The 25,138-nt window shown below is 34.2% G+C and overlaps 1 protein-coding gene across 2 annotated transcripts in view; it reads right to left on the reverse strand.

The window, feature by feature from the left end:
- Positions 1-25,138, reverse strand: part of LOC106721634 (transcription factor kayak) — a 34,244-nt gene that overhangs the window by 6,513 nt on the left and 2,593 nt on the right. The window contains exon 1 of one of the 2 annotated variants that reach the window (XM_014516622.2): positions 21,239-21,498. The exons of the other annotated variant lie outside the window; for it this stretch is intronic. Coding sequence (XP_014372108.1) covers positions 21,239-21,343 — 105 coding nt within the window. The 5' untranslated portion in view covers positions 21,344-21,498. Of the gene's footprint in view, positions 1-21,238; positions 21,499-25,138 lie in introns of those variants that run through there. 2 annotated transcript variants of the gene reach the window in all.

Raw genomic sequence — 25,138 nt, forward strand, 5'->3', positions numbered from 1 at the left:
CTCACATCATTATAATCCTATTACATACTTACTTTAATAAATTTTATTAATATTATAAATGCGAAAGTTAGTAAGTATGGATGGATGTTTGTTTTTACGTATCTCCAGAATAGCTAAACGTATCCCGCTGAAATTTGGTATGGATGGAGAACATGTTCTGCAAGAACATATGAGCTGCTAGTTTAGTTTTTATTTTTATTTTAGCGCGGATTATATATGCGAAAGTTTAGATGGATGAATGTTTGAAGGTATTTCCGTAACGGCTCAGCGGATCTTTTTGAAATTTGGCACGGATGTAGAACATAGTCTGAAAGAACACAGAGGCTCCTTTTTAAGTTTTTTTTTTTTAATTCCGGGCGACGCTAGTCTTTAGTAAAGCAAAGGAAGCAAATAGGTTTTAATGAGCGATTTTAATTTTATTTGGAATCACACCCAGCAATTAGCAGGAACTTTTAGTTTTTACTTTAAAAAAAAAATAGTCATGCTTAGAGACTTCGTGCCGTTTTGTTTTTTTATAACACAAGAATGTCATTATTACGTTGTTAATATATTACTGGTACGATTTTAATTCGGTACCACAGTGTTTATCGCACGATGTATTTTCCTCTCAGGCCCACAAGGCTATCTGTTTGTACTTCGGACCATGTTGTTTTCCTCAAAACCGGTGCAATTTGTCGCTTGATTTGGAGAATTCATCGTCATGGTTTTATTTCGTTCTAATAGGAGCACAGATTATTTTCCCTAGAAACACACGACCTCAAATACAAAGAATACAAAAACGTTGTATTTCTAGAATTTAAACCGACAAATTGGATTTTATATTATTTACCTTAATATTAATTACTTATCTATGCCAATCTTCAATAACACTTTGCAGTTCTTTAAATTCATCTACGTCATAAGAAGATTTTTGCTGCGCACGCGGTCAGTTGCGACGATATACGAAATTATAAAGCAAACTTGTTTTTTCGTAATGACCATGACTTTGAACAACGAAGATATAGACGTGTTCTTATTGTGTTATAAATTTTGCATTATATAAAACGGATTAGATTTCATCTAACGTCAGATTACAATGTGACGTTGTACGCAGTTAATAATGCGTATACGATAGATATTTGACAGATAGGGAAAGAGCATTAAATAACAATAAATAATATTGTTGAAATTTCTCCTGAGCACATTTCTGATTACAGTAATTATTTTAGTGCTCGAGAAGTTACGTTATATTATGAAAGTTTTTGTCATCCCAATTAAAATCGTATTTGCCTCGTAGTTCCTGTGTACTGAAGGTCAATTTATCACAAAGAAGTGTCTTCTTGATCTCGCAAAGATCTTACTTAAGCATCGATCTTCAAATAAAGGTCTCTGTGTGGTGGAAATGAATAAATACATCGTGATAGAAAGGTCTGTCCCGAGCACGGCTTTGTGCGTTACGTACTACGCGCACGTGTCCGCCGCGTGACCGACCAGGTGGGCCCCGCCCACCCCGATACTGTCACGCAGAACACACATAATAATAAACACATTTTTAAATATGAATATTAAAGAGTATGCAGAATAAAGCAATTTACTTGTTTAAAAAAAAACACGATTGATGATTAATTTGATTTACTGAAAATTTACAGTTCAAAATAATTAATCTATACCTACACCTTACTAATTTTATAAATACCAATGTTTGAATGGATGTTTATTGGAAGGTATCTCCAGAACGGCTCATCGGATCTCGCTGAAATTTGACATAATGTTGAACATAGTCTGACAGAATACATAGACTACAAGTTTTTTTTTTTAAAACAACGCGTGGACAGAGTCGCGGGCGACAGCTATTACCTAAGTAAAAGCGGAAACTGATATACTAAACTATTATCACTGAAAACTTGACCAAAACTACGTAATTGGTTTACCCAAATGAAAGGACAAATGTTCTGAATATAATAAAAGGATAAACGTTCTTAAATAAGTAATCATAATTTTACGTATAAAATAATTTGGACCAATAAAACGTTGATACATTATTCTAAATACAACAAGAATATGAATATAATTCCTGATTTCTGAAGCCAAAATCACCATTTAAAACATTGTTATATGTGTTTTTTCAAAGATAACAACAGAAATCAACAGTAAAACAATTAAATTGAAGTCAAAGAACGGGACGTGTGTGGGCAAATGCAATAAGGCCAATGGCCGGCACGGACTTGAGCGCATCCAAAAGGATATTAGGAAGAGTGGCGCCTACTGACAGAGTTAGACGATAACCAGCTGCTTCGAAACGGGAGTTTAAATATTAAGTGCATTTATAAAGATTAAGTATAGAATAGTATCAGTTCTGGGGGCCTAGTACGAAACTTTGCGAGAAGCGTCATCGATAAAATATAAGCGTAACATAAAAAAAAAAAGTTTCACTAGCTTAGAATTAAATTAGTATCTAGACTCTAGACACAGTAGACTCTAGATCTAGAGTCTAGACTAAGTAACTAATGTTAGCAACTGAGAAGATTTTCTAATTACCTTTTTTATGGATCATGTAATTATCACCTTATGTGTATGTTAAATAGCAAAGAAGGAAAATGTTGTGTCTACTTAATGGAAAATACTTGTTAACTTGCAAAGACATGTTTACGTGAAATGTTAAGTAATTTTAAGTAAAAACTTTTTCACAGTTAACTTAATTGGTGACATTTGATAATTGTATCAAAAGCAATTAAAGCAACGACCTTACTAGCTATCTAAAGGTTTATAATAAAGTTGTCATTTTACGTTTCAACTGATAAGTGGAACATCATCTCCCTTTTCCCCTTACAGTCCCATCTTATAAAAAATCACTGTCGTAAATTGATTACCTATTTGTACCTTTAAATCTTATGTAAAATATGAAACTTTGAAAAAGAGGTGCAGGATAACGGTATGTTTAGTCTGATCAGATATATAAAATCCATCGCCATATTGCGGAAAAATATGAAACTAATTTATTTTCGCACATTAGAAAGTGAAGGCGATTGAAGTGCAATTACGCTAGGATTTTATATTTTTAGTAAGACCATACTAACTTAACAGTATTAAAATGTTTATGGCTAACTTTAGTAACACATCAATGTGAAATACAACAGATCTTTAAACAGAGGCTGCATAGAATCGGTTCAAGGAATCCTTTAAACTGAAGCAACGCTGTTAGTGTTTGCAATTAGCATTCAGTTAATGAGCCGCTCACACAGATATCAGTCCATAAAGTACATATGCCACTAAATAACAAAAACAAACTGTATGCTATGCCTTAGAACAGATTTCCTAAGCTTGGCATAACATAATTCAATTAGTGAATTCTGTTTATAAGTAACCTTTATATTGTTTCCGAAATCGAAGTCATTAATCGGTTTCTTAGTATAAAAAAACTGCACTGAGGGTCAACTTAATTGCATTTTTCTCTGCATGTGGCAGTTATAAAATTATACAATTCTGGTCTTCTTTATACATCAATTGTTGCCATGTTAAACATCTCAATTTTAATGCAATAACATGCCTGAATACATAAATGGCAATGGAATTAAAATTGAAAATAAAATGTAAATGATTTAGTGTCGGTGTAACACATGCGACGACGGCGCGACGGCGGGTCGGCGGCGGGTCGGCGGCGGGTGGCGCGACAGTGACCGTCGCCTCGCGAATAATAAAACAAATCGACGCTTGGCACACGTCCAACAATCATTCCCTTAACTTTATAATGTCAATTTTAATATCAATATTATTAAAAGGTATTTAGAAACAATTTCAACAAATATTATCCCACGTTAAAACCAACTGTGTCATGGAGTTAAAACCTATTCGCCTTGCCATTGTAAGGAAAGTGAAAATCAGAATGTTAAAGTAGAACGGAAAGGCAAATTCGTGGAATGGCACGCGATCGATGCATTCTCATTTCCCGCCACCCTTATATTGTGTTTACCTGCCTTTTGAAAGGGTTGAAACATTTTTTAGTCAGCGCTTGATCAATATTTAACATATCTGAAACTTTATAGAGGATAGGAAATTGGTGTTTTAACTCAATTTTCATTTAATTTATTGACAAAATTTCTAAAAAAAAAATTATCAATTATTATAATGTATTTTTAATTACCTAAATAATTACAAATACATTAATAAAAAATAATGAATTAATTACTTATAAACACTGAATTTCGCGCCATTTGTAAGTCCCGACCTTGGTTTTCATGAAAAACGCTCGGCTCATTTCTAGGAAAACCCGCGTGAGTCATTCGGTCGGCTCTATCGCGGGTCACTACGCGTATTACATTCGACCGACTCGATTCAAAAACTCGATTGCGCGAATGATTCACGCCTCTATGAGTCATCGAGTGAAAACGCCGCTCGTACGACACTAGTTAAGACATATTCTGTTTCGTACGCATAGGACATGTAAAACGATTCGTAAAGTAAAAAGATAGGAATTCATGTAAATTTATATTTATTGGTACAATAAATAATGAGACAAAAAAAATATTTTTTTAAATTAATTATATAATCATAAAAAAATGATTTACTTTATAACCTAAAAAAATAAATAGTTCATTTGTTTTGAATATTAATTATTTTTTTTACTTTTCATAACATACGATTTCGTAAAAAGTTTTTTTTGTTAATATTTCTAAAATATACCTTTTAATTACAGTACTTATACTAATATGTATAAACGTCTTTGTTAACATAAAATATCATGTTAAATGGACAAGATAACTAGACGTCTGAAGGCTAACAACAAGGAAGTGAAGCAAGAAAACTGGAAAAACTGGCACGAACACGGAAAGCAGACAAAATGTCGATTTAGGATAATATTTCGAACAATGATCTATAATTCCAGACACTTTTTAAAATTATTACTCTCAAGTTTTGTTTGTGTATTTATGCTACAAGTAGGTTATCTTTGCGGGATGCTTTGGCGCCATTCGGAGGACCGGATATGGTCCGGAAATGGCGGGCATTCCGCGCGGCGCCAGCGACCGCAAACTTCGCCGAAATAAAAAAGTATAACGCGCTTTTTTCTACAGTTTTTTTTTTTACAACCAGCCAGTTGCAGAACAATTCTGTCTAATGAATAGTAATATAGTTCTTAGCATTCAAAACGACTTACGTATGGCAATGTAGGCACACTAAGTGGTTTCCTTGACAACCTCAAGCCGGATGAATTGAATATTTTAGTGAGGTAATAATGCGATATACAAACACTCCTAAGCATGGTTTAATTCTATACATTTTATGTAACATTTCAAAAAACACATTGTTCCATAAAACGTACAAAATTTATAAACATAAAAAAAATATCTGTTGATTTAGCAACTCTGATATTCTTTTTTGACTGCTTTTTAATTGAAATAAAATATTGAAATTTATGGCGGAGCTAAAATTAGCAATATAAAAATGAAGTAGATAAGTAAAATCTAGTTAGAAAATTTTTGGTAATTATTATAACCAAGTTTATACAAAGATTAAATGCATAAATAAAGGACATAACAGGTTATCTGTTTCCGAGAAGTGTTTTAAATCGGCATATTATTGTTCCACAACGATAAGCGACAGCTGCGCGATCGTGAACAAAGACCGTATAATCCTAACACATTAAAATGTTACGCGAATTACATTCGTGTGCCAACAAATGGCATGCTCTCTAACGCGACACAGTTACAGCTTGCGTATGCGCATTATCTCGAAATAATTAAGTGGTAGTCGGTGTCGCAATTGAAAAATCGCCATATACCTACTCTATAATAGCACGTTCTTATAAAAATACACAAAATGCTTTGTCCACTTTACAGCAAAATTATATCAACACTAAGTTCAACAAATATGATTAATATGCATTTTCTTTGTTTACAGACATTGTTACGTTGTTGTGACATATTCTAACTACAAGTAAATTAGATTAAGACTTACTATATTAAAATCAGCCTGATTGTTACTTTATAAGAAAAAAAGCAGGCTTGTTTAAACCGACTTTGGGCCTAAATATTGTTAGATATTTGATGCAAAAGTATTTTAAAAGAAATAAACTAACAGCGAAATAGTGAATTTAACTCTACTTCTAAATAATCCTCGCAATAGTATAAATTCAAACCGAACGTAAGTAAACAAAAATGTAACAAGAATGTCAGACGTTCCGCAATGACGGATGGAGAGAGACTGCCTCGAGCAGCAGCGCACGCTTCCTTATAAAACCTTTTGTGAGACTACCCTCAACAGTGTTAGATATTTGATATGTCTAGTGCTGCGCCGATACACCGGCACAGTGTTGATTTTTGTCTCTAACAATATAAAGAGGTAAACGCTGCAAAAAAAATATCTTGTAAGCAATATATTTTTAATCTTTATCGCTTTCATTGCCTTTTATCGTTTTTCAAACAGATCACGCTCGGGGCAAAGACACTTGTAGTCGGTGCAGTACCCACGCGCTGTCTTGTTTTATTTAATTTTTTAATTGCCTCGCCCACATAACCAAGCAAAGCGTACTCCTTCCCCTTCTTACGTCCACTTTAGACTTTCGTCACTATCATAAAATTATTTTGTATATGTAACATTTCTTTATAATGATTGCTTATTCAAATAAAAGAAAACCACTATTTTATGCTGTTAAATTGATATTACAACAAAATTAAATAAAGCAAATTAATTAGCAAACATCATAGCCACACTCATATAAATACTCTTTAGTAAAAAAAATAATGAAATAAATAAATTATTAATGAAAAAAAAAAAACAATAATATAAAATGCGTTAGCCGATAACACTAACATATTAATACAAAACATTATTTCATACTTTATCATATTAACAAGGTTAACAATACGCAGTAATTGAACGCTACTTATATCATCAACTCATTCGATTGTTCCGTTTTAAAATAAAGCAAGGAAAACAATGTTCCCGGCGAAGGATACCTACGAGTATCGGGTTATAGCACATGGAAATCAAAAACATTTAGAATTACACTAATGTTTCCAATAGATTGAGAAATTCCTAGACATTGAAAGTTCTCTAATAAATCAGAAAACAGTTCTAACATAAATATTTAAACAAAGTAACTCACTTTATTTTCATCTAAGCAACGTATGTCACAGGCCGCAGTCGAGGTCAAGGTAAAGTAAGGGTTAACTGAACTGCGCACTAGTTTCACTGTATTATATACTAAATAATACATAATATTTATATACTTCCACTTTCGTGTTATCTGTATAAATAAATAATGCAAAAGATAAAATAAATATGAATGCTGCTTCCGACGAACTATTGATATCTCGAGGTCAGAACTATGTAAAGTTATAAAAAGAGTAAACAAAACTATTTTTTATTTCTTCTTACAAAATTATGGTGTTTTTGTCGTTATTATTAAATTTAAAAACACTAAATTAAAATAATTGCTATTAACTATAATAGTAAAGAAGCATAAAAGCCTCTTCAAATTTTATATGTCATAGGTTTTGCTTATCTAGCAATCACTAACGAATTTATCGCTCATAAGTTAGTAAAGATTTTTATTTCTACGTTAGTATAATTAGATCGTAATTCCGATACCAACAAAGGACTTTACCCGCCAAACATAGTTGCCATTTACGTGCTAACATAAGTGCGTAATTTACGCACTATACGTACAAGCTGATCTCACACCAGAGCAGGGCAGTGAGGCAGTGCAGTACGGCAGTAATTCCGAGACAGTACTGTTTTGACACTGTACGGATAAGTGTCGGTTCAAAAAACAGTAGAACTGCCCTGTCTACTGTTCTGTCCTCGTGTAAAACATAGTGCGACGCAGACGAGCAACGAACGGACAGACAAAGGCTTTGTGCTCGGCCGTGCTTATGCAAATTTCTTTTGAGGTACGCCACGGGCTTCCATAGCGGGCCGTGTATTTTATTACTTGTAATATTTTTTCGAGCGAACACAATCAAGTTGACCGCCGATTGCCTTCGTAATGTGACGATGTCACAGTTTTACGACTCGCTTCGAGAGCAATTACCTCGCAAATATATAATGTCTTGAACATTAAAATAATGATATTTAAGAATTAATTTCTTAAAGAAATAATAAATGATTAGATGACATGATTATAGAAAGATACATTATTTGTATGACAATAATAAAAAATAAGCCTACATTTTACAGATCATCTTACATATAAACTAATCTTTCCTCTTTGTAGTATAACATTAAGTTTGGGCCTTTTTATAATTCTATTACTTATAATTTTAAAATTGTATTTTAATATCCATTTTTTAGTCTTTATTTTTAACTGTATTGTGTACAGTGCCCTTTACTACGCAGTTGCGCGGGCGCGGCCTAAAGTACCGATTTATCGTGTGCGCGAGAGGCCGCCCCAACGACCCTGGCACCGACAAGCACCACCAGATAATTCCATCACGTGACGTCACACGTCGACTACATCAAGTTTTGTCTTCAATATTACACAAACAGTAGTAATCTTTTTTCTTAACATATCACATATCATATAAAACTGAGTAATTTCCATACTCAGAGTCGTTTTATTGTTACCATTAGTTTATTTTATTATTATAAATATACCCTAAAGGTCTCTAAGTAACTAATAGGACTCTTAATGTGGCATTTAGGTCAGAGGTATGTTTATTTTATGTTTATAATTATCTTTGATATTTATATTCATTTAATTAGGTATTTCCAAATAATTAAAAAAAAATTACCAACAAATACAATATCAAAATCGTAGTAAAAGGCGTACGAAAGTTGATAAGGATTTTTCAAATTCCGCAGGGGCGGAGTCCGGGCGTCGGCTTATCTTCCACTGATAAAGGTATCCGAATTGCCCGACCATGTCGCGCTATCGCCCTTCCACGAACTTCTCAACAAACACGTGCACTTATCGCGAAACGTTTCACAATCACAGCTCTTAACTACGTTCTACACTCACTTCTTATAACTTTAACAAACTTTTACCTACTATCTAATTGATTTCCTAGTTCAATTGTATTAATCTTACTAATATTATAAATGCAAAATTTTAGATGAATGGATGGATGGATGTTTGTTAGACCCTTCTAATGGCTCGACGGATCTTGAAGAAATATGGCACAGATAGAACATGATCTGGAAGAACACATGAGCTACTTATTAAGTTTTTAATTCCGCGCAGTCAGAGTCGCGGGGGAAAGCTAGTTTATACAAAATATAAAAAAACAAATATGAAAAACATTTTATTACTAGATTGAAATCCACAATCCAAACCTGGTCAAAATTTAAATCACGTGTTTAACTAAACAATATCTAATTGTATTTTTACAGTAATAGGTAGAATAAGTTTTTTGTATCACTATCTGTCGCCAGCGACTCCGTCCGCGCTTAAATAAAAAAAATTGAATGTGTTCTTCCAGACTATGTTTTACATATGTGCCAAATTTCATTAAGATACCTATTAACAAACATCCCTCCATCATCCATTCATCCATCTAAACTTTCGCATTTATAGTAAGTATAGTAGAGTGCAAAAGATAATATATTTAAAAAGGAAAACAATTATTTAGCAGGTGGGAGCATTAAATCATGCACGGCGTAGTTCGTCGCCGACTTATACCTAGTACGGTATACTCGTCATTGGCGTCAATTTGGCATGAAGCCCAAGGATCGTGAGGCGTACGAGTCGCGTATAAAGACGTATACAAGCTAATTGCTCAGTCGCACGTTGACTGCCAGGATTTACTTGTTTACGAAAAAGTACAAAGGACATTTGTCTTTACATTTCATAGAGACCTTTCAAAATGAACTTAAATTTGTAGCACATCAAGGTTCTATTGGTAATGTTTTTACAAAATATTATTGTTTTTGCAAAAATAATCAAAATTTGTCCACAATTGCTTATCATGTGCACATAAACAGCTCGATAGTTATCGTTTCAAGTATAGGTTTAAAACTTGAGTTATAAAGACAAAATAGCTTTTTCGTATGTTGTCTCAACGCGTGTAGGTGATTTCGCGAATATTACCTATACATTCGATAGGCGAGATTGCCTCCATAAAGTTTAAACTTGTTTCTTTTTATTGTTTTCATGAAGAACCACAACACGTTTAAGACGCAACTTGAATAATAAACCCTTCATGTACAATTTATATGCATTTTTATGGAATTGTTAACAGGACACAACGTCTAGTCTTTGGAATCAAAATGAAAAAGAAAACAATATGAAGATTTATGCGTAGGATACGCTCGTTAGAATATATTCAATTGTTGTACATAAATGTACTACAGACAACTTCGAGACTTTTGGCGACAATTCAACGTTGATTAAATTTATTTCGGTTTTTGTGGTTAAAAAACTATGATTGATAATATAAACATTTTTTTTATCAAAAAAACTGAATAATAATTAAACAATAGGGCTAATACAAGGCCAAAAAAGTTTCTATCAAATGCAAAAACTAATTAAAGGAAAATATGGTTAGTTGACCCCTTCCCTGACCGCAGCCAATTTTGTGTTAAACTTGTAGGTATACTTGGGTAAAAAGTATTTGAATGACGTGATTAAAAATTGACAATAGTCTCTAACGAAAGATTCCAGTTTACATAGATAGCATGGTGGAAGTGCCCTTATCGGGAATTTTCGAAATGGCCGTTATCGTTGTGCACACAGGCCATTAGCGCACTTGAAAGCAATTGTTTATTGTACAGGTCCGGTCGCGCCGCGTTTCGCTTTTAATCTTATCGCTGTGATTATCATCCGATAGTGGGCAAGGACTATCTACGCGTAAACATTTTAAAACGCACATTTATATTTTTTTAAACTAATTTCTTTTTAATTTTTATACTGGTCACTAAAAAGTCAACTTAGAAATGAAATAATATATTTTTGTAATGAACTAAGCTGGCCACACTATTTATTTTCTATGCCATTATTATAAGATAACCCAGGTGTTACAGATCTCAGTGGACAGTTTAATATACACAGGCCAAGTCACGGTGGTTAAATTTAGCGCTACTATTCTTAGATAGAATTTTAGAGTAGGCCAGAAATAGCCGTGCGTAGATAACGGAGCAGCGCAACGCGGGTTGTAGACATTACACCTATGCACTGATTAACTGACTGAGATTTTTAAAAAGAGCTATGCAGGTCATCTTATTAGAGGATAATTGGATCTATTTAGTGCAAGTTTAAGCAATAATTATGGATTAACAGATATTATTGGATACTATGGTAAACGACCAAGAATCAGAATGTATGGTATTTGGGAGTATTAAATATTATTCAGCTATCCTAGTATGAATAAGGAAATAAATTGGCAAACGCTATTTAAGAGAATCGATATAAAGGGTAACGCGCGGACAAGGTTCGATGAGCGACCGGTAACCGGCGAGTGTTCCGATCTGTATTGGAATTGGATGCGTGTTAAGCCGAGAGCTCATCCGTCGGCTGAGCGCGGCAATTAGAGACACGCTCGAGGCCCTCGGCGGGCACAATGGCGATGCAAATAATCGCGATTATGGCAAGGTTGACGTCGGCCGTCGGGGTTCGTTCAACTGACCGCGAACGATGACACGGCGCGCGCGCAGCGTCGCCGTCGCGGCGCCCGAAACCGTATCTCATCACATCACAATACCATCTCATCAACAAACTTCGCCCTTTACTAAACTTAAAAGATTAAATCGCAAAAAAAAGGTTTGGTAAAAGTTATTTATCCTACTTACCGATCGCTCCCTGCGATTACTGCAAGTGGCAATCCAATTTTTAGCACACAACACAAACAATCCTCTTTGAACTTCAACAAAAAAACTAACTTGTCGAAACTTGTCACGGCGCACGGGACGCGTGCGCGCGACAAAAACAGTCGGCCTGTTGTCTGGAAAACCCCTAGAGCTCTGAGGCGGAGGACGTATGTAAATATTATGGCGCGGCCGGACAAAGGTTTCGGTCGTGGAGCCGGTGCGTGCGGAGCGAGCGCTCGGCCGGCAGCGGAGTGTGGAGTGAGGCTCGCGCGCGGCCCCGCCGCCGGCTGATAAGCCTGGCGCGACGCCCCCCGGCGACGCCTACGCCCCCACCCGGCGCCGGTGCAGCCCGACACCCCGGCACCCGACGCCAGACGGCCCGCATTATGCACCGCACCTACGCAATTTCACAATGCACCGGAATCGACTTTCGAAGTGTCCTTAAAAGACGAAGAAATTTCATTACAAAACGTAACCGGCACAGATACACAATGGGGCGGAGTGTGGCCTTTTTAGCGGGCGCCTAATTGGGGCGCGCGAAGTACGTCTGAAACTCAATATGCAACGCGATCCGCTGGCTGCATAAACAGAATAATTGAATTAGTGCGAGCGCGTCGAGCACGACCGGCCGCAAGCCCACCTATGACGCTGTACTCACCAAATCTATTGCACCACAGCCTCTTAAGCACTCTATTGAAACATCAAATGCTCTTTAAAGTAGAAATTCCCTCATTAATCTGCTATTTGACAAGTATATAACTCCGAACTTTGTTTACTGATTTGGATCAAAGGATTGAGTGCCAATTTAACTTTATACGAAAAGATTCGTAACAAAAAACTTACGTTATTTGATCCGCAACATAGCTATCAGTGAGTAAATGGGTACTAAAATTCTGAGCTTCTAACTACAGAATAAAGTTGTCATTAGCTTCAAATAACTTTATCCCCTTTAAGTTTATAGATGCCTTATTAACAAATATTTAACCACAAAACTCCATTATCCGTATATACTCTTGTATGGTAAATTATAATTAAAAATATTTTAGTTACATTAATCACGAGGAAAACGAAAAAAAGGTGTTATTAGTTCGTTTTTGTAACTTTTGTTGGCTCTATTTATAGTAATAGTTACTGTGGAAAATTAAATTCTTATAAACAAATAATCATCATAATTTTTTGAACACTGCTTAAAAAACTCAACTTACACAAACCTGAAAAACTTTTCTAAATTCAACAAAATAGTAACTTTAAAAGTAAATCGTAGAGTATCATAAAATTTACAATACACACATTGATGTCTTTACTACTGTAAGAAATCAAACCTAACTGAACAAGAACTACAAGAGGGAGAGGCAATGAGGAAAATAATAGCACTAAGGATAGGTTCAGTGTTGATACTCAAAATATCACAGCAAGGTTGAAACATACACAACAAAAACGAGAAATGTACACTAAGGGTTTGGTTAAATAAGCATTAAACGCCACTAATAACGAACATTACTCGACCAATAAGTTTGATCAAATTATATTCTACTTAGTAGGCCGTCATATAAATATAACTAATAACAACAATAACCGCAAATACATGTGTTTGCTTCCTAATATCTGGTGTGTGAAGTTCAACGACCTCAGTGCAAGCGGTGTGACCTTACACTTCGTAATTACAAACCAACACGCCAAATACCAAATTAAACATTGAGCCTATGCAAATTTAACTGCGTGAAAATTGCATGAAAGGATTTAACATTAATTAATATTTATCATTCATTATCAAAAATAGTTGAAACGAACTTTAGATAACATAGATCTTTTTCGAAAAATCCTATCTCTTCACTTTTGTATTCTTTGTATAAGACAAAAGGTAGATAAAGGCAGGTTCTAAACGGTAAGACCAGACCAAACAATAAAAGTACAATAAAATATGACCTTTTTAAAACGAATCCGAAATTACAAAGTGCGTGGGAGTAGCTAAATACAAAATTGGTTTCGGCGAATTGCGCCGAACGACCAGTCGGTCGAAGCACGTTAATTCCGACGATATACAAGCAGCAACCTTTGTAAATACATATCTTACGATCTTTAAACGCAAGTGTGTTTATCATCAGATCGCTGAATGCTGATAAATCTTCAAATACCAAGTACGGAAACCGCTACACAAATTATAACACAAAAGAATAACATGATTCTATGATACAAAGTACACACAAAAATATAACTTGATGAAAAAGCACTTAACGTTCTCGTAATCATTTCAAAAGAGCCAGTTTTTTCATTTAAATGTCATCATCATTTAAGTTTCGTTTCAAGAGTTTATTTACTTACGTATTTTTATATACATAAATTACTTATTTCATAACAATACGATACAAAAATACAACAACAAAAAAGTTTTACATTCCCGCAAATTTCCCGCGCAATAACAGAGGTGCGTCAGTTTCGTCCCAATCATTCGTTAATTTCGCGCCATACAAAATAAATGCGTTCATTTATAACTCAAAATTTACGATCGTCGGATATTGTGAACCTCCTTGGAATCTTTGCATGGTGTCGCCTTAAAAGACGATGATTTAAAATGCACCGGGCAGTGAAAACGCAGCCGAACTCGTAAATGTTTACGAGTGCGTTACTCTCTCGATATGGCACGCCCCAGTAAATTAAACATCGACTCGTCGACTTAAGTAAGTTTCCACTGCCGAAATACTCATAAAATCATATAGTCATCCCTCTCAGATGGTTTGAAAAAAATAGAGATATCGATATTTATCAACATATTGAAACCACGGTATGCGATAAAGATGTAAATATAACCTCTTAAAACACCGAAGGGAAGGCAGAAAGCCTGATGCTTTTCAATCTAGCTTAGGCTACACGAGACAATCGATGTGGTCATGGTAACATTTGCTATGAAAGAAACAAGCATGACAGTTTGCATTGTTTGAAAAACCGCAATAGTAGACCAAAGGATGACAGACCATGTCTTGTATAAAAGAATTCCATTCAGAATTAAATAGTAATAGCTTCGCGGTTAAAAGAGTAATCAAACACACAATATCAATTCAAATTTTTATAATAAATGAAAAAAAGTATTTAAATACAATAAGAACTCATCACAAATTTCGATCGAATATACCGTCCGGAATTAAGCCTACATAAATAACCAGATTAATCTCTTCAAATAATTTGACCTTTCCAAGTGACGAGGGTTCATTAAATAATGGCATGGGTATTGGAGTGATGTTATTGTGCCGTCTATCAATTCTCGTGCGAGCTGGGGCGCGGACCGAACTCCTACCAAAGCTTTGGGGGACCATTTCAATAGCATCAGATAAACCATACGGATCTACATGCCATTGTCATTTATACGCGGCCATCCATCTAATACCAAACTTTAGAATATTAGATAATTTTTTCTCTTTTTACTATTTACTTTATTAGTAGTCACCTTATTAGTTACGCTGTTATCCAAGAAGGATCTCATTAAAAAGGATTTCTTAGACAACAAAATCAGAAAATAAACATTTCTAATTTTTGATCGACTCTTTGGAACCAAAATCATGGCAAGAGATGTATTAACTCGGTTTAAAATGCATTAACCTATTTAAATGATGACTAAGTTTTTTTTTCCGCGAAATTGTTTATAAACTTTCAACGTTTGAATGCCTTTTGAATGAACGTATCCTATTTCTCACGGACCAATGCGTGCCATAGCGGGTTAGTTCAATCGCGTAATATAGGTTGCGTAGTGTTTTAATAACAATAATGCACGTGCGTAACTATGACATCTTTCGATATGGCAGTAGAGGCGGAAACGTGGAAAATGTCGGTAATGTATAGAGCAACGAGCACGATTCTTGACCATAATCGGTACAAGGACTATGCAGCTGGCTTGGATATCGGCAGCATTCAGCATTGTGACGTCATTGCTATTGCTGTTTTGAACAAAGAAAATGCATGCGAACCTATCGCTCCTCCTTTGTTCTATAATAATGATAATTAGCAGTTCTATCAGTCCGCTCTTCATAGATAACTTATGATTTGATATGACTAGAATAATTACAGTGTCGTACCCTCAGTATACTTGCGATGACTGGTTTAGTGTTCTTTGTAATTTTTCTATTCACAAACACTACCTTAACCATTCCAAATGTAAAAAAATTGCTTCGGCTTAAGTTACGATCAGGCTGAAAACTAAATAGTTAACTTCTAAGCTCTCATCACGAACGTACAAAGTCTAAATGTTTGTAAACAAATTGCGATTTTATGTTAATTCGAATGTCGGCCGGTTATTAATCGAAAGATCATTGTAGGTATTCACATGCCTACTTGCGTGTGTCCTGTCGGCGGAATGCCGAACATGCCTTACGTATGACTCACCGCACTTTACATGGCCCTAACTATCACCTTAACTGTGCCTTTACACCCTTACCCGCGCACCGCACAATACTGGCCGGTGATTCGTAGACGGATGTTTTTCTCGTAAGCTTTTTACAAAAAAAAAAAAAAATCGTCTACGAATTTCGCTTGCGGAATTTTGACAGCAAAGAGGTTTACAACCTCTTTTGTTGTGTTATAACTATAGTTTTAAAAGATAATGTCGACTTGAGTGGACAATGTTTTGTGTAAACAGCAATAAAGTAAGTGCCGCTTCCTGTGATATTGAGATGTACCGGTTGACGAAACAATTGGTATTGTCTAGTTTTTGTATGATAAAGACAAAATAGGGTTACTGACCATCATACCGACATAAAGATGACAAAAAAAATATTACAAGTAAAATAATTAATTTAAAGACATATTCTCTCTAAGATTACTACCTAAATGCATTTGTTTCGGCAGTGGAAACCCTTAGGAACTGTTATCCTTATAAAAAAAGTAAAAGTGATTACCATAATTAACATTTTAATAGGTAATCATAGAACTATGGCTATATCTTCCTATTACTTATGATTAAAAACATGCTAGCTGCTTTAATCACTTCTCATTATTAAAAAAATAAATAAAAGGGGTAAAACACAATGCTAATGCATTCCAGTCATTGAGTCCTTTATAACTCACGCATAGAGTTTTAATAGCCACCGAAGAGGTTGGAAGCAAGTTCTTTGTGCATTTAAAAGAATGTGTTTATCGGATAAAGAGCGTAGCGAAAGAAACGAGGCAGAGCAATCCATCAACGACAAATCGACCTTCTCTATGTAAAACATGAGCAAAAACACATTAATCAAAGACTTTAGTTAGAATTATTCAAAACATTTGTTCTACTAAAACACGGTTTGTTTAAACAACAGGAAATTTTAAATGATATTAACGCTACTATATTAATGTAATTAACTACTCAAAACTATTTCTGTATTACTCCAAAAAATACTCTAAGACGCTTTTTAGTTAAACACGTGTTTTAACCATTTGACCACCGCTGATTTATTGACGTCAAAGTGGTTATATATTTCACCATAAATATGTATCACAATGCTTTCGGTATTAGTATTTCATTATTTACTGGTAAACCATGATTTGTCAAAAATACACGCCGGGCGCTGGAGCCACGGTATAAAAAGGTTAACGTATGTTTAAGCTAAAATGTATGTTAAAGCACTAAGTTTTATATGGAAAGGCCTAGATTTAACTTATTTAGGTTAAAACTGTATGATAAAAATGTATATTATTGGGCAAGTATACAAAGTTATAGTAAATTTGAATATATTTTTCACGACTTGTATAAGCACCAATTTACCATAAAATGCAATAAAAATACTTTACTATACAAAACCGATAGTACATTTCAATCAGGATGTTTTGGTATGCCATCAAATGTCACACAACAAACGGTCGTACCTAAACGTTTCGGTGACAGCTACGTGGGTGGTGGGATTTATGGAGCCCGGGATGACGGACCGCCTCCGGTGGCAGGTAACCCTAGTTATTGCCACACGTTACATGCCACTACGATTTTTCGTATGACAATAAAGTAGAAACAAGTTAGTGGCATTAAACGTGTTAAATTACCTTCTAAGAGACGAAAACAAAAATTTCATCCAGCAGATTGTTTTTGAAATTTACATTATTATTGTGTAATGCGAAAGTTTAGATGGATGTATGTTTGTTTGAAGGTATCCCCGGAGCGGCTCAACGTATCATGTTGAATTTTGGCACAGATGTAGAACATAGTCTGAAAGAACACATAGGCTACTTATTACGTTTTTTTTATATCTCACGGACAGAGTCGCGGCCAAAAGTTAGTATTAGAAACATTATACTACTAAAATAATTGAAACAAAATTAACATTTACATATTGCATCTTTATACTTGATTTTCTTTTATATGACTAGCCACAAAAAAGATGACGTAGTTTTATCGCATTCTTTTAGAGTTTTAGACGATTTTTTTTCAGTTGTACCCAGTCTACATTATTATTGAAACGAGGCAGGTTAATCTAACAACGTGACCATAAATGCCGATCACTAATATTAAAATTGTTCTGATTTATTAAAAAAAAAAGTTCCAGAAGCAACGAAAAGAGAAAAAACAAAACACTTTTAAATGCACTTTAAACGTCAATAACTTTTACGATCAGCAATTTGTAAAGGGCTGTTTGAAATTTGAAAAATTTGTAAAAGGCGCAGACAATGGACACACTTTGTGTAATGGAGGAAAATGGATAACAGCGCCGCCGTGGCTATCTGTTACGGGGCCAATAAAGAACTCACTTTAGACCTTTGTTGGCGCGCTACTTACACGAACGATTAACTTTACAACGGTCGCAGGCACTAATGTCGTTTACTGTTCGCCTCTTTTTAAACTTTGTTGTTCGTTTATGAAGGTCATTAAAGGTCAAACATATGAAATAGGTAATTGAGCAACGAACGGAAAATACCCAAAAGACTACGTAATATGTGAAGGTATTTCTGGCTATGTTTAACGTCAATTTTATTAAAACTATTATAACTTTTTTGATTATGTTTACATAATTAAGTTACTATTATGCAGCGTTAAAATTTTTACTTCCGATTTTCCGCTATATCGGATACGCAGCGTTGCGATGACTCATAATATACCAAGAACAAATACGCTTGTTACAAGATTACTGAAGCTATAATAAAACGCACCAAACGTTTGTGCCAACTTATGTCAAACATTTGTAGCAACGGCACGATTGCCCCAACTTATTAAACGTCAAATGTTTGTACCAACTGCTTGGCCAATGTCAGCGCAGTCAGTGTCTTCCCAGCGCTCCTGGGTCCTCTCCACTCCACGACAATTAAAGCAAATTGCCTACATCCGGCCTCTATTGGCTGGTACTATTTAAAAGGTGTCCGTCAATCTAACCCGTCCATCTGCTCGATTCTTACGATTCAATCATTAGCAACGATTATTCAACCATTTGAATCGATTACCAAAAATACTGTAAATAGAAAACAAATTGTAAATCCAAAAATGTTTTCTAATACCTTATACCATAAAGACTAATGTTAAGATAATTTTATACACAAAAAAAAACTAAAACAAATTTCATAATAATTTAAAAGGTCAACCAACATCCGGTAATTCCTAAACTCGTTTGCCTCTTTCCACTAATAAAAAAACAAAAATCAACATCGATAATGACTATTATCATTAACAGTTTTTACAATTACTAGAACATTTATTTTCCATTTAAAATGGGGACAAAGATTTTTATAACTTAAAAAATATGACATTACCCAATTCCAAAAATCGAACGCATTCGACCCTATGACTACATGATCGGTAATTTATACCCTTGACCACGCTATTGGCGCTTCAAAAGCTGCAAAATACGTAAAAGCAGGTAAATTGCGTTGCAAAACAATCATACGATGGCGTGACCACGTTTGGGGAATACCGCGCGGACATACATTCTTGGAAGTGGGGTGTTGAGGAGAAATTTCACAAGTTCGATGTAGGTCAAGCCAGCCGGACTTGAAGTTTTCGCCTCGCAAAGGTTACCGCGTCGCCCCAAGTCCGGTTATAAGCTTGCGCAATTTATAGACTCGTTTATAAGATCTTAAAAGATCAGTTGTTGCGTTATAACAATGCATTGAAAATCTTGAGATTATAAAAGATTATATTAGATTTGCTGCGTATTACATCAGACAGTGTACGTGCGAATTTCTGCGTTAACATCGCTTATATAGTCTCGATAAAAAAATCGATAGTAACTTAAATCGATAAAGGTCTCAATAATTTAATCTAAGCAAACAAGACTATATATTACATGGATGAAAATATTTAAGATACTCGTTACTACTAAAATCCTTGGGACAAACATCATTATTTTAATTATAACTCAAAATGTGTAAAAGGGTGCACCACATTGGGATAACCCAAGGATTTCATTCATGCGCTGTACTATAAACTAAAATACCTACCTAGACATGTTTTGAAAGTAAACAAGTTTGCGGTCGGGTGACGTTACTAACACGGATTATTGCTACAGTTCGCTTTGTTCTTACAATCACGTTTTAACTAATGATTTAACATCAATACACAATATTTACCTTATACTCGAGACATGAAAATAATCGACCTTCAAACAAACAGTTGTACAATAATTTAATTGATTACAAATATTACATAGACAACATTAATGTAATAAAAAGTATAAATGCCTACGTGACCTAAGACTCAAAGCAAAAACCAGAACGTAATTGTTTAGAAGGTCATTCAAAATATAGAAAACGCAGCGAAGCAGGTAACGGTCGAAGTTTCTAGAATACTGGAATATCATATAGGTTAAAAAATAAAATATCAATAAGTCTTAGAAACTCAAGTAAGTGAAGGATCGTCTTTCCCAGTATTCATGTCTAGCCTAGCATTTAATTAGAACAATCAATCAATTTGTACATGGAGAGGATAGTGACGAGACTTATGACGTCACGATTACGCTTCTGAGTAATACAACTCCTAGTACTACAAGAAACAAAACTGTCAATATAGATACAGACGTAGATGCACGTTATCCGTTACGTTTAAAATAATTTAATTGCTTAAATAATATAAATAATCAATCATTTAATAATGCCATTACGAAATTACGCACTTATAACAAAGTGTTTCTTGTTACTAGTAACGCCATCTGTGTAACACAGCCACAACTTCTTAAAATATTGCTGACAAGCTGCTATAACAAAACTACCAGTTTAATATTTGAAATATAATATTTAGTAGTACTAGTGAATTGGAACTTCAAAATAACCTTGAGTTTTTCTCAAAACTCGATATGCGTGATGTCATAGTAAATAGAAATAATAAAATTTTACGACAAGCAATGTTCGACGTAGCGTATTGGAAGCATATGTTACCCGCAATTTGTTAACGTCGAATTATGTGAAAATAAGATAAACTACTTAATTTTACAACTAAAAAACAAAACAGACAACACAGAAAAATTATAAGTTCTAAAATTGTACAAGTGAAAAAGTTTTGAAAGTTGTTTTAAACGCGGGTCACGAATGTTTAGTGACCTAAATAAGCTGTCAAAGTTTAAAACGGCAATGAACTCACCACTGGCTTATTGTATTCGTCTGTTTGATAGTCGAACATGGTTGCGAACATAAGACTGTCGTCCTGCTCGCCGCTGAAAAGGTGATATGGCACCAACTGAGACATCGGTGTTCAGTGCTTCCACAAACGTCCAACAATCTTAACACTGAAGGCTTAAAAACGATTTAATTTACCGAAAAACTTGAAGCAAATCACTTGTGATAAGACGTATGAGTCATACAATTATTAAAGAATGTATACGCACACGCTTGTACAATGTTTGGTATCAAACTGAGCCAGTTCGCGCGGTCGCCGCTGGTTTTGTACGACGGCGGGCTACGTTCCGCGCACGCGCAAATTTTCAACACACTACCGAAACGTTATAAGTGACAATAATTCTAACAATTCAGCTATGGCGCCAAAAACAATTTTTCAGCATCTCTTAGAATGATTCAATAAATATTTTCTTCGTGACAAACATGTGAAGTGTATTTTGGCAAAATATACGATAATTTTCAATACAAATGGACGTAAACTGACACAAATATGGAATTCCCGTTCGCTTATTCACCACTAAAAAAATTCAAATTAAATTAATTAGCCATTGAATATAAGTTTTCAAATAAGAATATAAAAATTTACCATTACGCAAATGAAACAAAAAATTATACAATAAGAAACATTTAATACAGTTAACAATAAAATATTGGTTAAAAATAATCATCAGTCAACAAATGAAACAAATGCAAGTCAAGTATAAATTAATTCCCACTGACAGTTTGACAGAAGTTACCGTAACGTTTGCTTTTCAATTTAAAGTCTACATAATGCCAAGAACAACGTTCGAAAATATTCATTCACACAACATATTAATTGTGTACCAGCAGAATACGTAGGCAAATGCGATCTTAATGGCAGAATCAAAAACCGTTTCTCCGTACACTCGGAATTATGCCAAAAATTTGAATTCGTTGAAGGTCGCTCAAAGAGATTTTCTCATAACTGTCATACTTTATTATAATTAATATTAAATATTAATATTAATGGTACTAGCTAAAAAATACTATATAGAAAACACGCTAAGAAACGTTAGACGAACGTAAAAATTAAACTATGCACAATATGTTACAAAAGATCTTTAATATTTCAAAGAACAAAAGCGTAATTCGAAACGTATTACATGCTTACTATTTAGGCGAAGAACCAAATCCGGGAACCTTGACTCTAAAAACAAATAAAATGGCGACGCAACGCTGCATTAGCATAATGAATGAAGTAAGTTTTGAAGAAATAGATAAAATTGCTATAATCTTACTAATATTATAAATGCTAATGTTTGGATGTTTATTTAATGGTATAGAACGGCTAATGGATCTCGCTGAAATATGGCATAAATGTAGAACATAGTCTTGAAGAACATACTACTACTAATTGAATATTCTTAATTCTGTGCGTACGGAGTCGCGGGCGACAGCTAATGATAAAATAATTTACTTCGCATAACTAAATTACAACAAATATTTCTATTATATTCAAGAAAAACTTATACGCTAAGATAATTGGGTAATATTTGATAATAATAAATCTATATCTGTGTTGTAGTGAATGCTAGTGTTTTCTCGAAGTTTAATATTTAATAAGAAAAATAGCCATTCTAAGTCAAACATCAACCAGAGACAACAAACTAGTTTTTTTGTGACTTGGATTACCTAGATATACTCAGCTTTAAAGGCCGATAGGACGATAATCTGAAAGGCTAAGGTCAAGCAAGTTAGTTCATGAACAAAAAGAGACAAAAATCTAAACAGTTTTAACATGCAAGTTATTGAAGCGTAAACTGAGAAAATTCAACACGGATTTCCTTGGACACTATGAAAGAAGCAAACATTGCATCGATTGATTTTTGTTACCACTACGAATAGACTTGAGTAGAAAAATTTTCACATCCCTTTCAATCTTTTTGAAATAAACAGAGATAACAAATGTTTCGATACTGAATACCTAACATGACTCAAAATAATTCACACAAAGAAACAACAATATCAAGTACCTACTTCCGAAGCATTCTTCGAAACATTTTCCAGTGGTTTTATACGGTAACATAATCGATGGCGAAGATACCAGAAAATGTTATATCACTAGAAGTAGCCCTTTGTTCACGTTCAGGTCCCAAGCTGTCTGATAGTACGATCAGGCGATACTTGTTCCAGTAAACTACAATGCATTGAGTCATGCCAACGCCGCCGTACAATTTTACCGGAAACTATATCAAACGAATCTTGGAAATCATTGATAATATCGCACTATACTTTCCTTATTATAATTGTAAAGCATTGGTTATACACGTGTGTGATAAAGTAATCGATTTTTGGACATTACAATCATTGCAACATAACCTATTTATTACATACCTAATATCACACTATAAGGTTACAATTTAATTATCTAGACCATTTAGTTTTTGTAAAAATTTTGAAAACAATAGAGAGTACAAATAAATTAGAAATTAATTATTATAACAAAAAATTCCTGAACTGAAATTTTGTAAAAGAACATAATATATTGTCAAGATAATCAATAAACAAAAACGAATAGCAAAAGAGAAAATAATAAATATTCCGAAAGTTTGGCAAATTAATAAAAACATTTGGAATAAAAAGTAAATGCAAAAATGTCTTTTTATAATTCAATAAGTTTAAGATTCAAAGTTGTAGACAAATTAAAAAGTAGGAGAAAATCATAGATTATTATTTGATATGACCTTATACTTGAAACATTGAATCATATAGTTGGAGTTCAAGGGTGTACAGTGGAAACACGCAAGCAAATAGAAAGCATCCAGTTCGCAGAATCGTTGCGATCACGAACGTAAATAAAACGAACCATAGTTACAGTGTTTACGAAAAAGCAACATTAAATGCTTGTAAAGCAATTTTTATATTTTAGAACGACATTTATTAAATTGTTTATTTGTGAAATAAAATAATATTGAAAATGAAACGAAATTTATTGGGTAATACAAATTCCGGATCTAGCCAAAACGTGTCACGTAAAGGAAGAAAACGCTTATATACATTGTCTTGTAAACAATTATCAAACTATATTTATATAGTAGTAGGTGAAAAACAAGCAAGCGGTCACCAGATTCCGCTAAAATAGCGAAGCGACCACTACCCATAGAAATCTCCGACAAGTTGCCGACCTTAAATATACCAAGGAGGGTTCAAACAAACAAAGAAGAAGACAAGGAAGGTTACCCTTATCATATGTTTCTTTCCCCCGCTGAGTCCTAATCCCATTCCCTCCTTTCCCAATAAAAAAATGGTAAGGGTAAGTAACCTGACATGACCACTGTAGTTATGATTCTAACAGGACAATGGTAAAAAATACTGAACTATTCCGATAAAATGTGCAAGTCACCTTTTTATAATATTCCCACATAAATGACGCAATAAGAGACCTGATTGTGGCAGCCGTTTCAATGTAATTACACCTTGATTTTTGATGCCATTAAGTAAAACACATTTGCCTAACGATCATCAATGATTCACGAAATTTCAATATGGTTAAAATACTGTTATAGTTCTAATAAGAGCAAAAATCGACATTTTATATAAACATGCTTTGATTGACTGTAGGTATATTAATAGGTACAGTAAAATCTCGATATCTCTATTGACATTATGAAAATGCAAAAAACCTCTACTTATTGAGTCTTCGATTTAACACGAAATTCAAGATATGAAATATTTGACGGGAATTCCTAGTAAGACTTACATTTTACTAACTTCGAAGTACAGTCTGATTTATGAAATACAAGTTATCGAGTATCAATATATTCTAAATGAAATAAAAAAATTGAGATACCTAATATTTGATGGTTCAGAGAAAAGAAACGTTATCGTTTTTCGACATATTCCA

This window comes from Papilio machaon, chromosome 17 (genome assembly GCF_912999745.1).
Source record: "Papilio machaon chromosome 17, ilPapMach1.1, whole genome shotgun sequence".
Classification (NCBI taxonomy): domain Eukaryota; kingdom Metazoa; phylum Arthropoda; class Insecta; order Lepidoptera; family Papilionidae; genus Papilio; species Papilio machaon.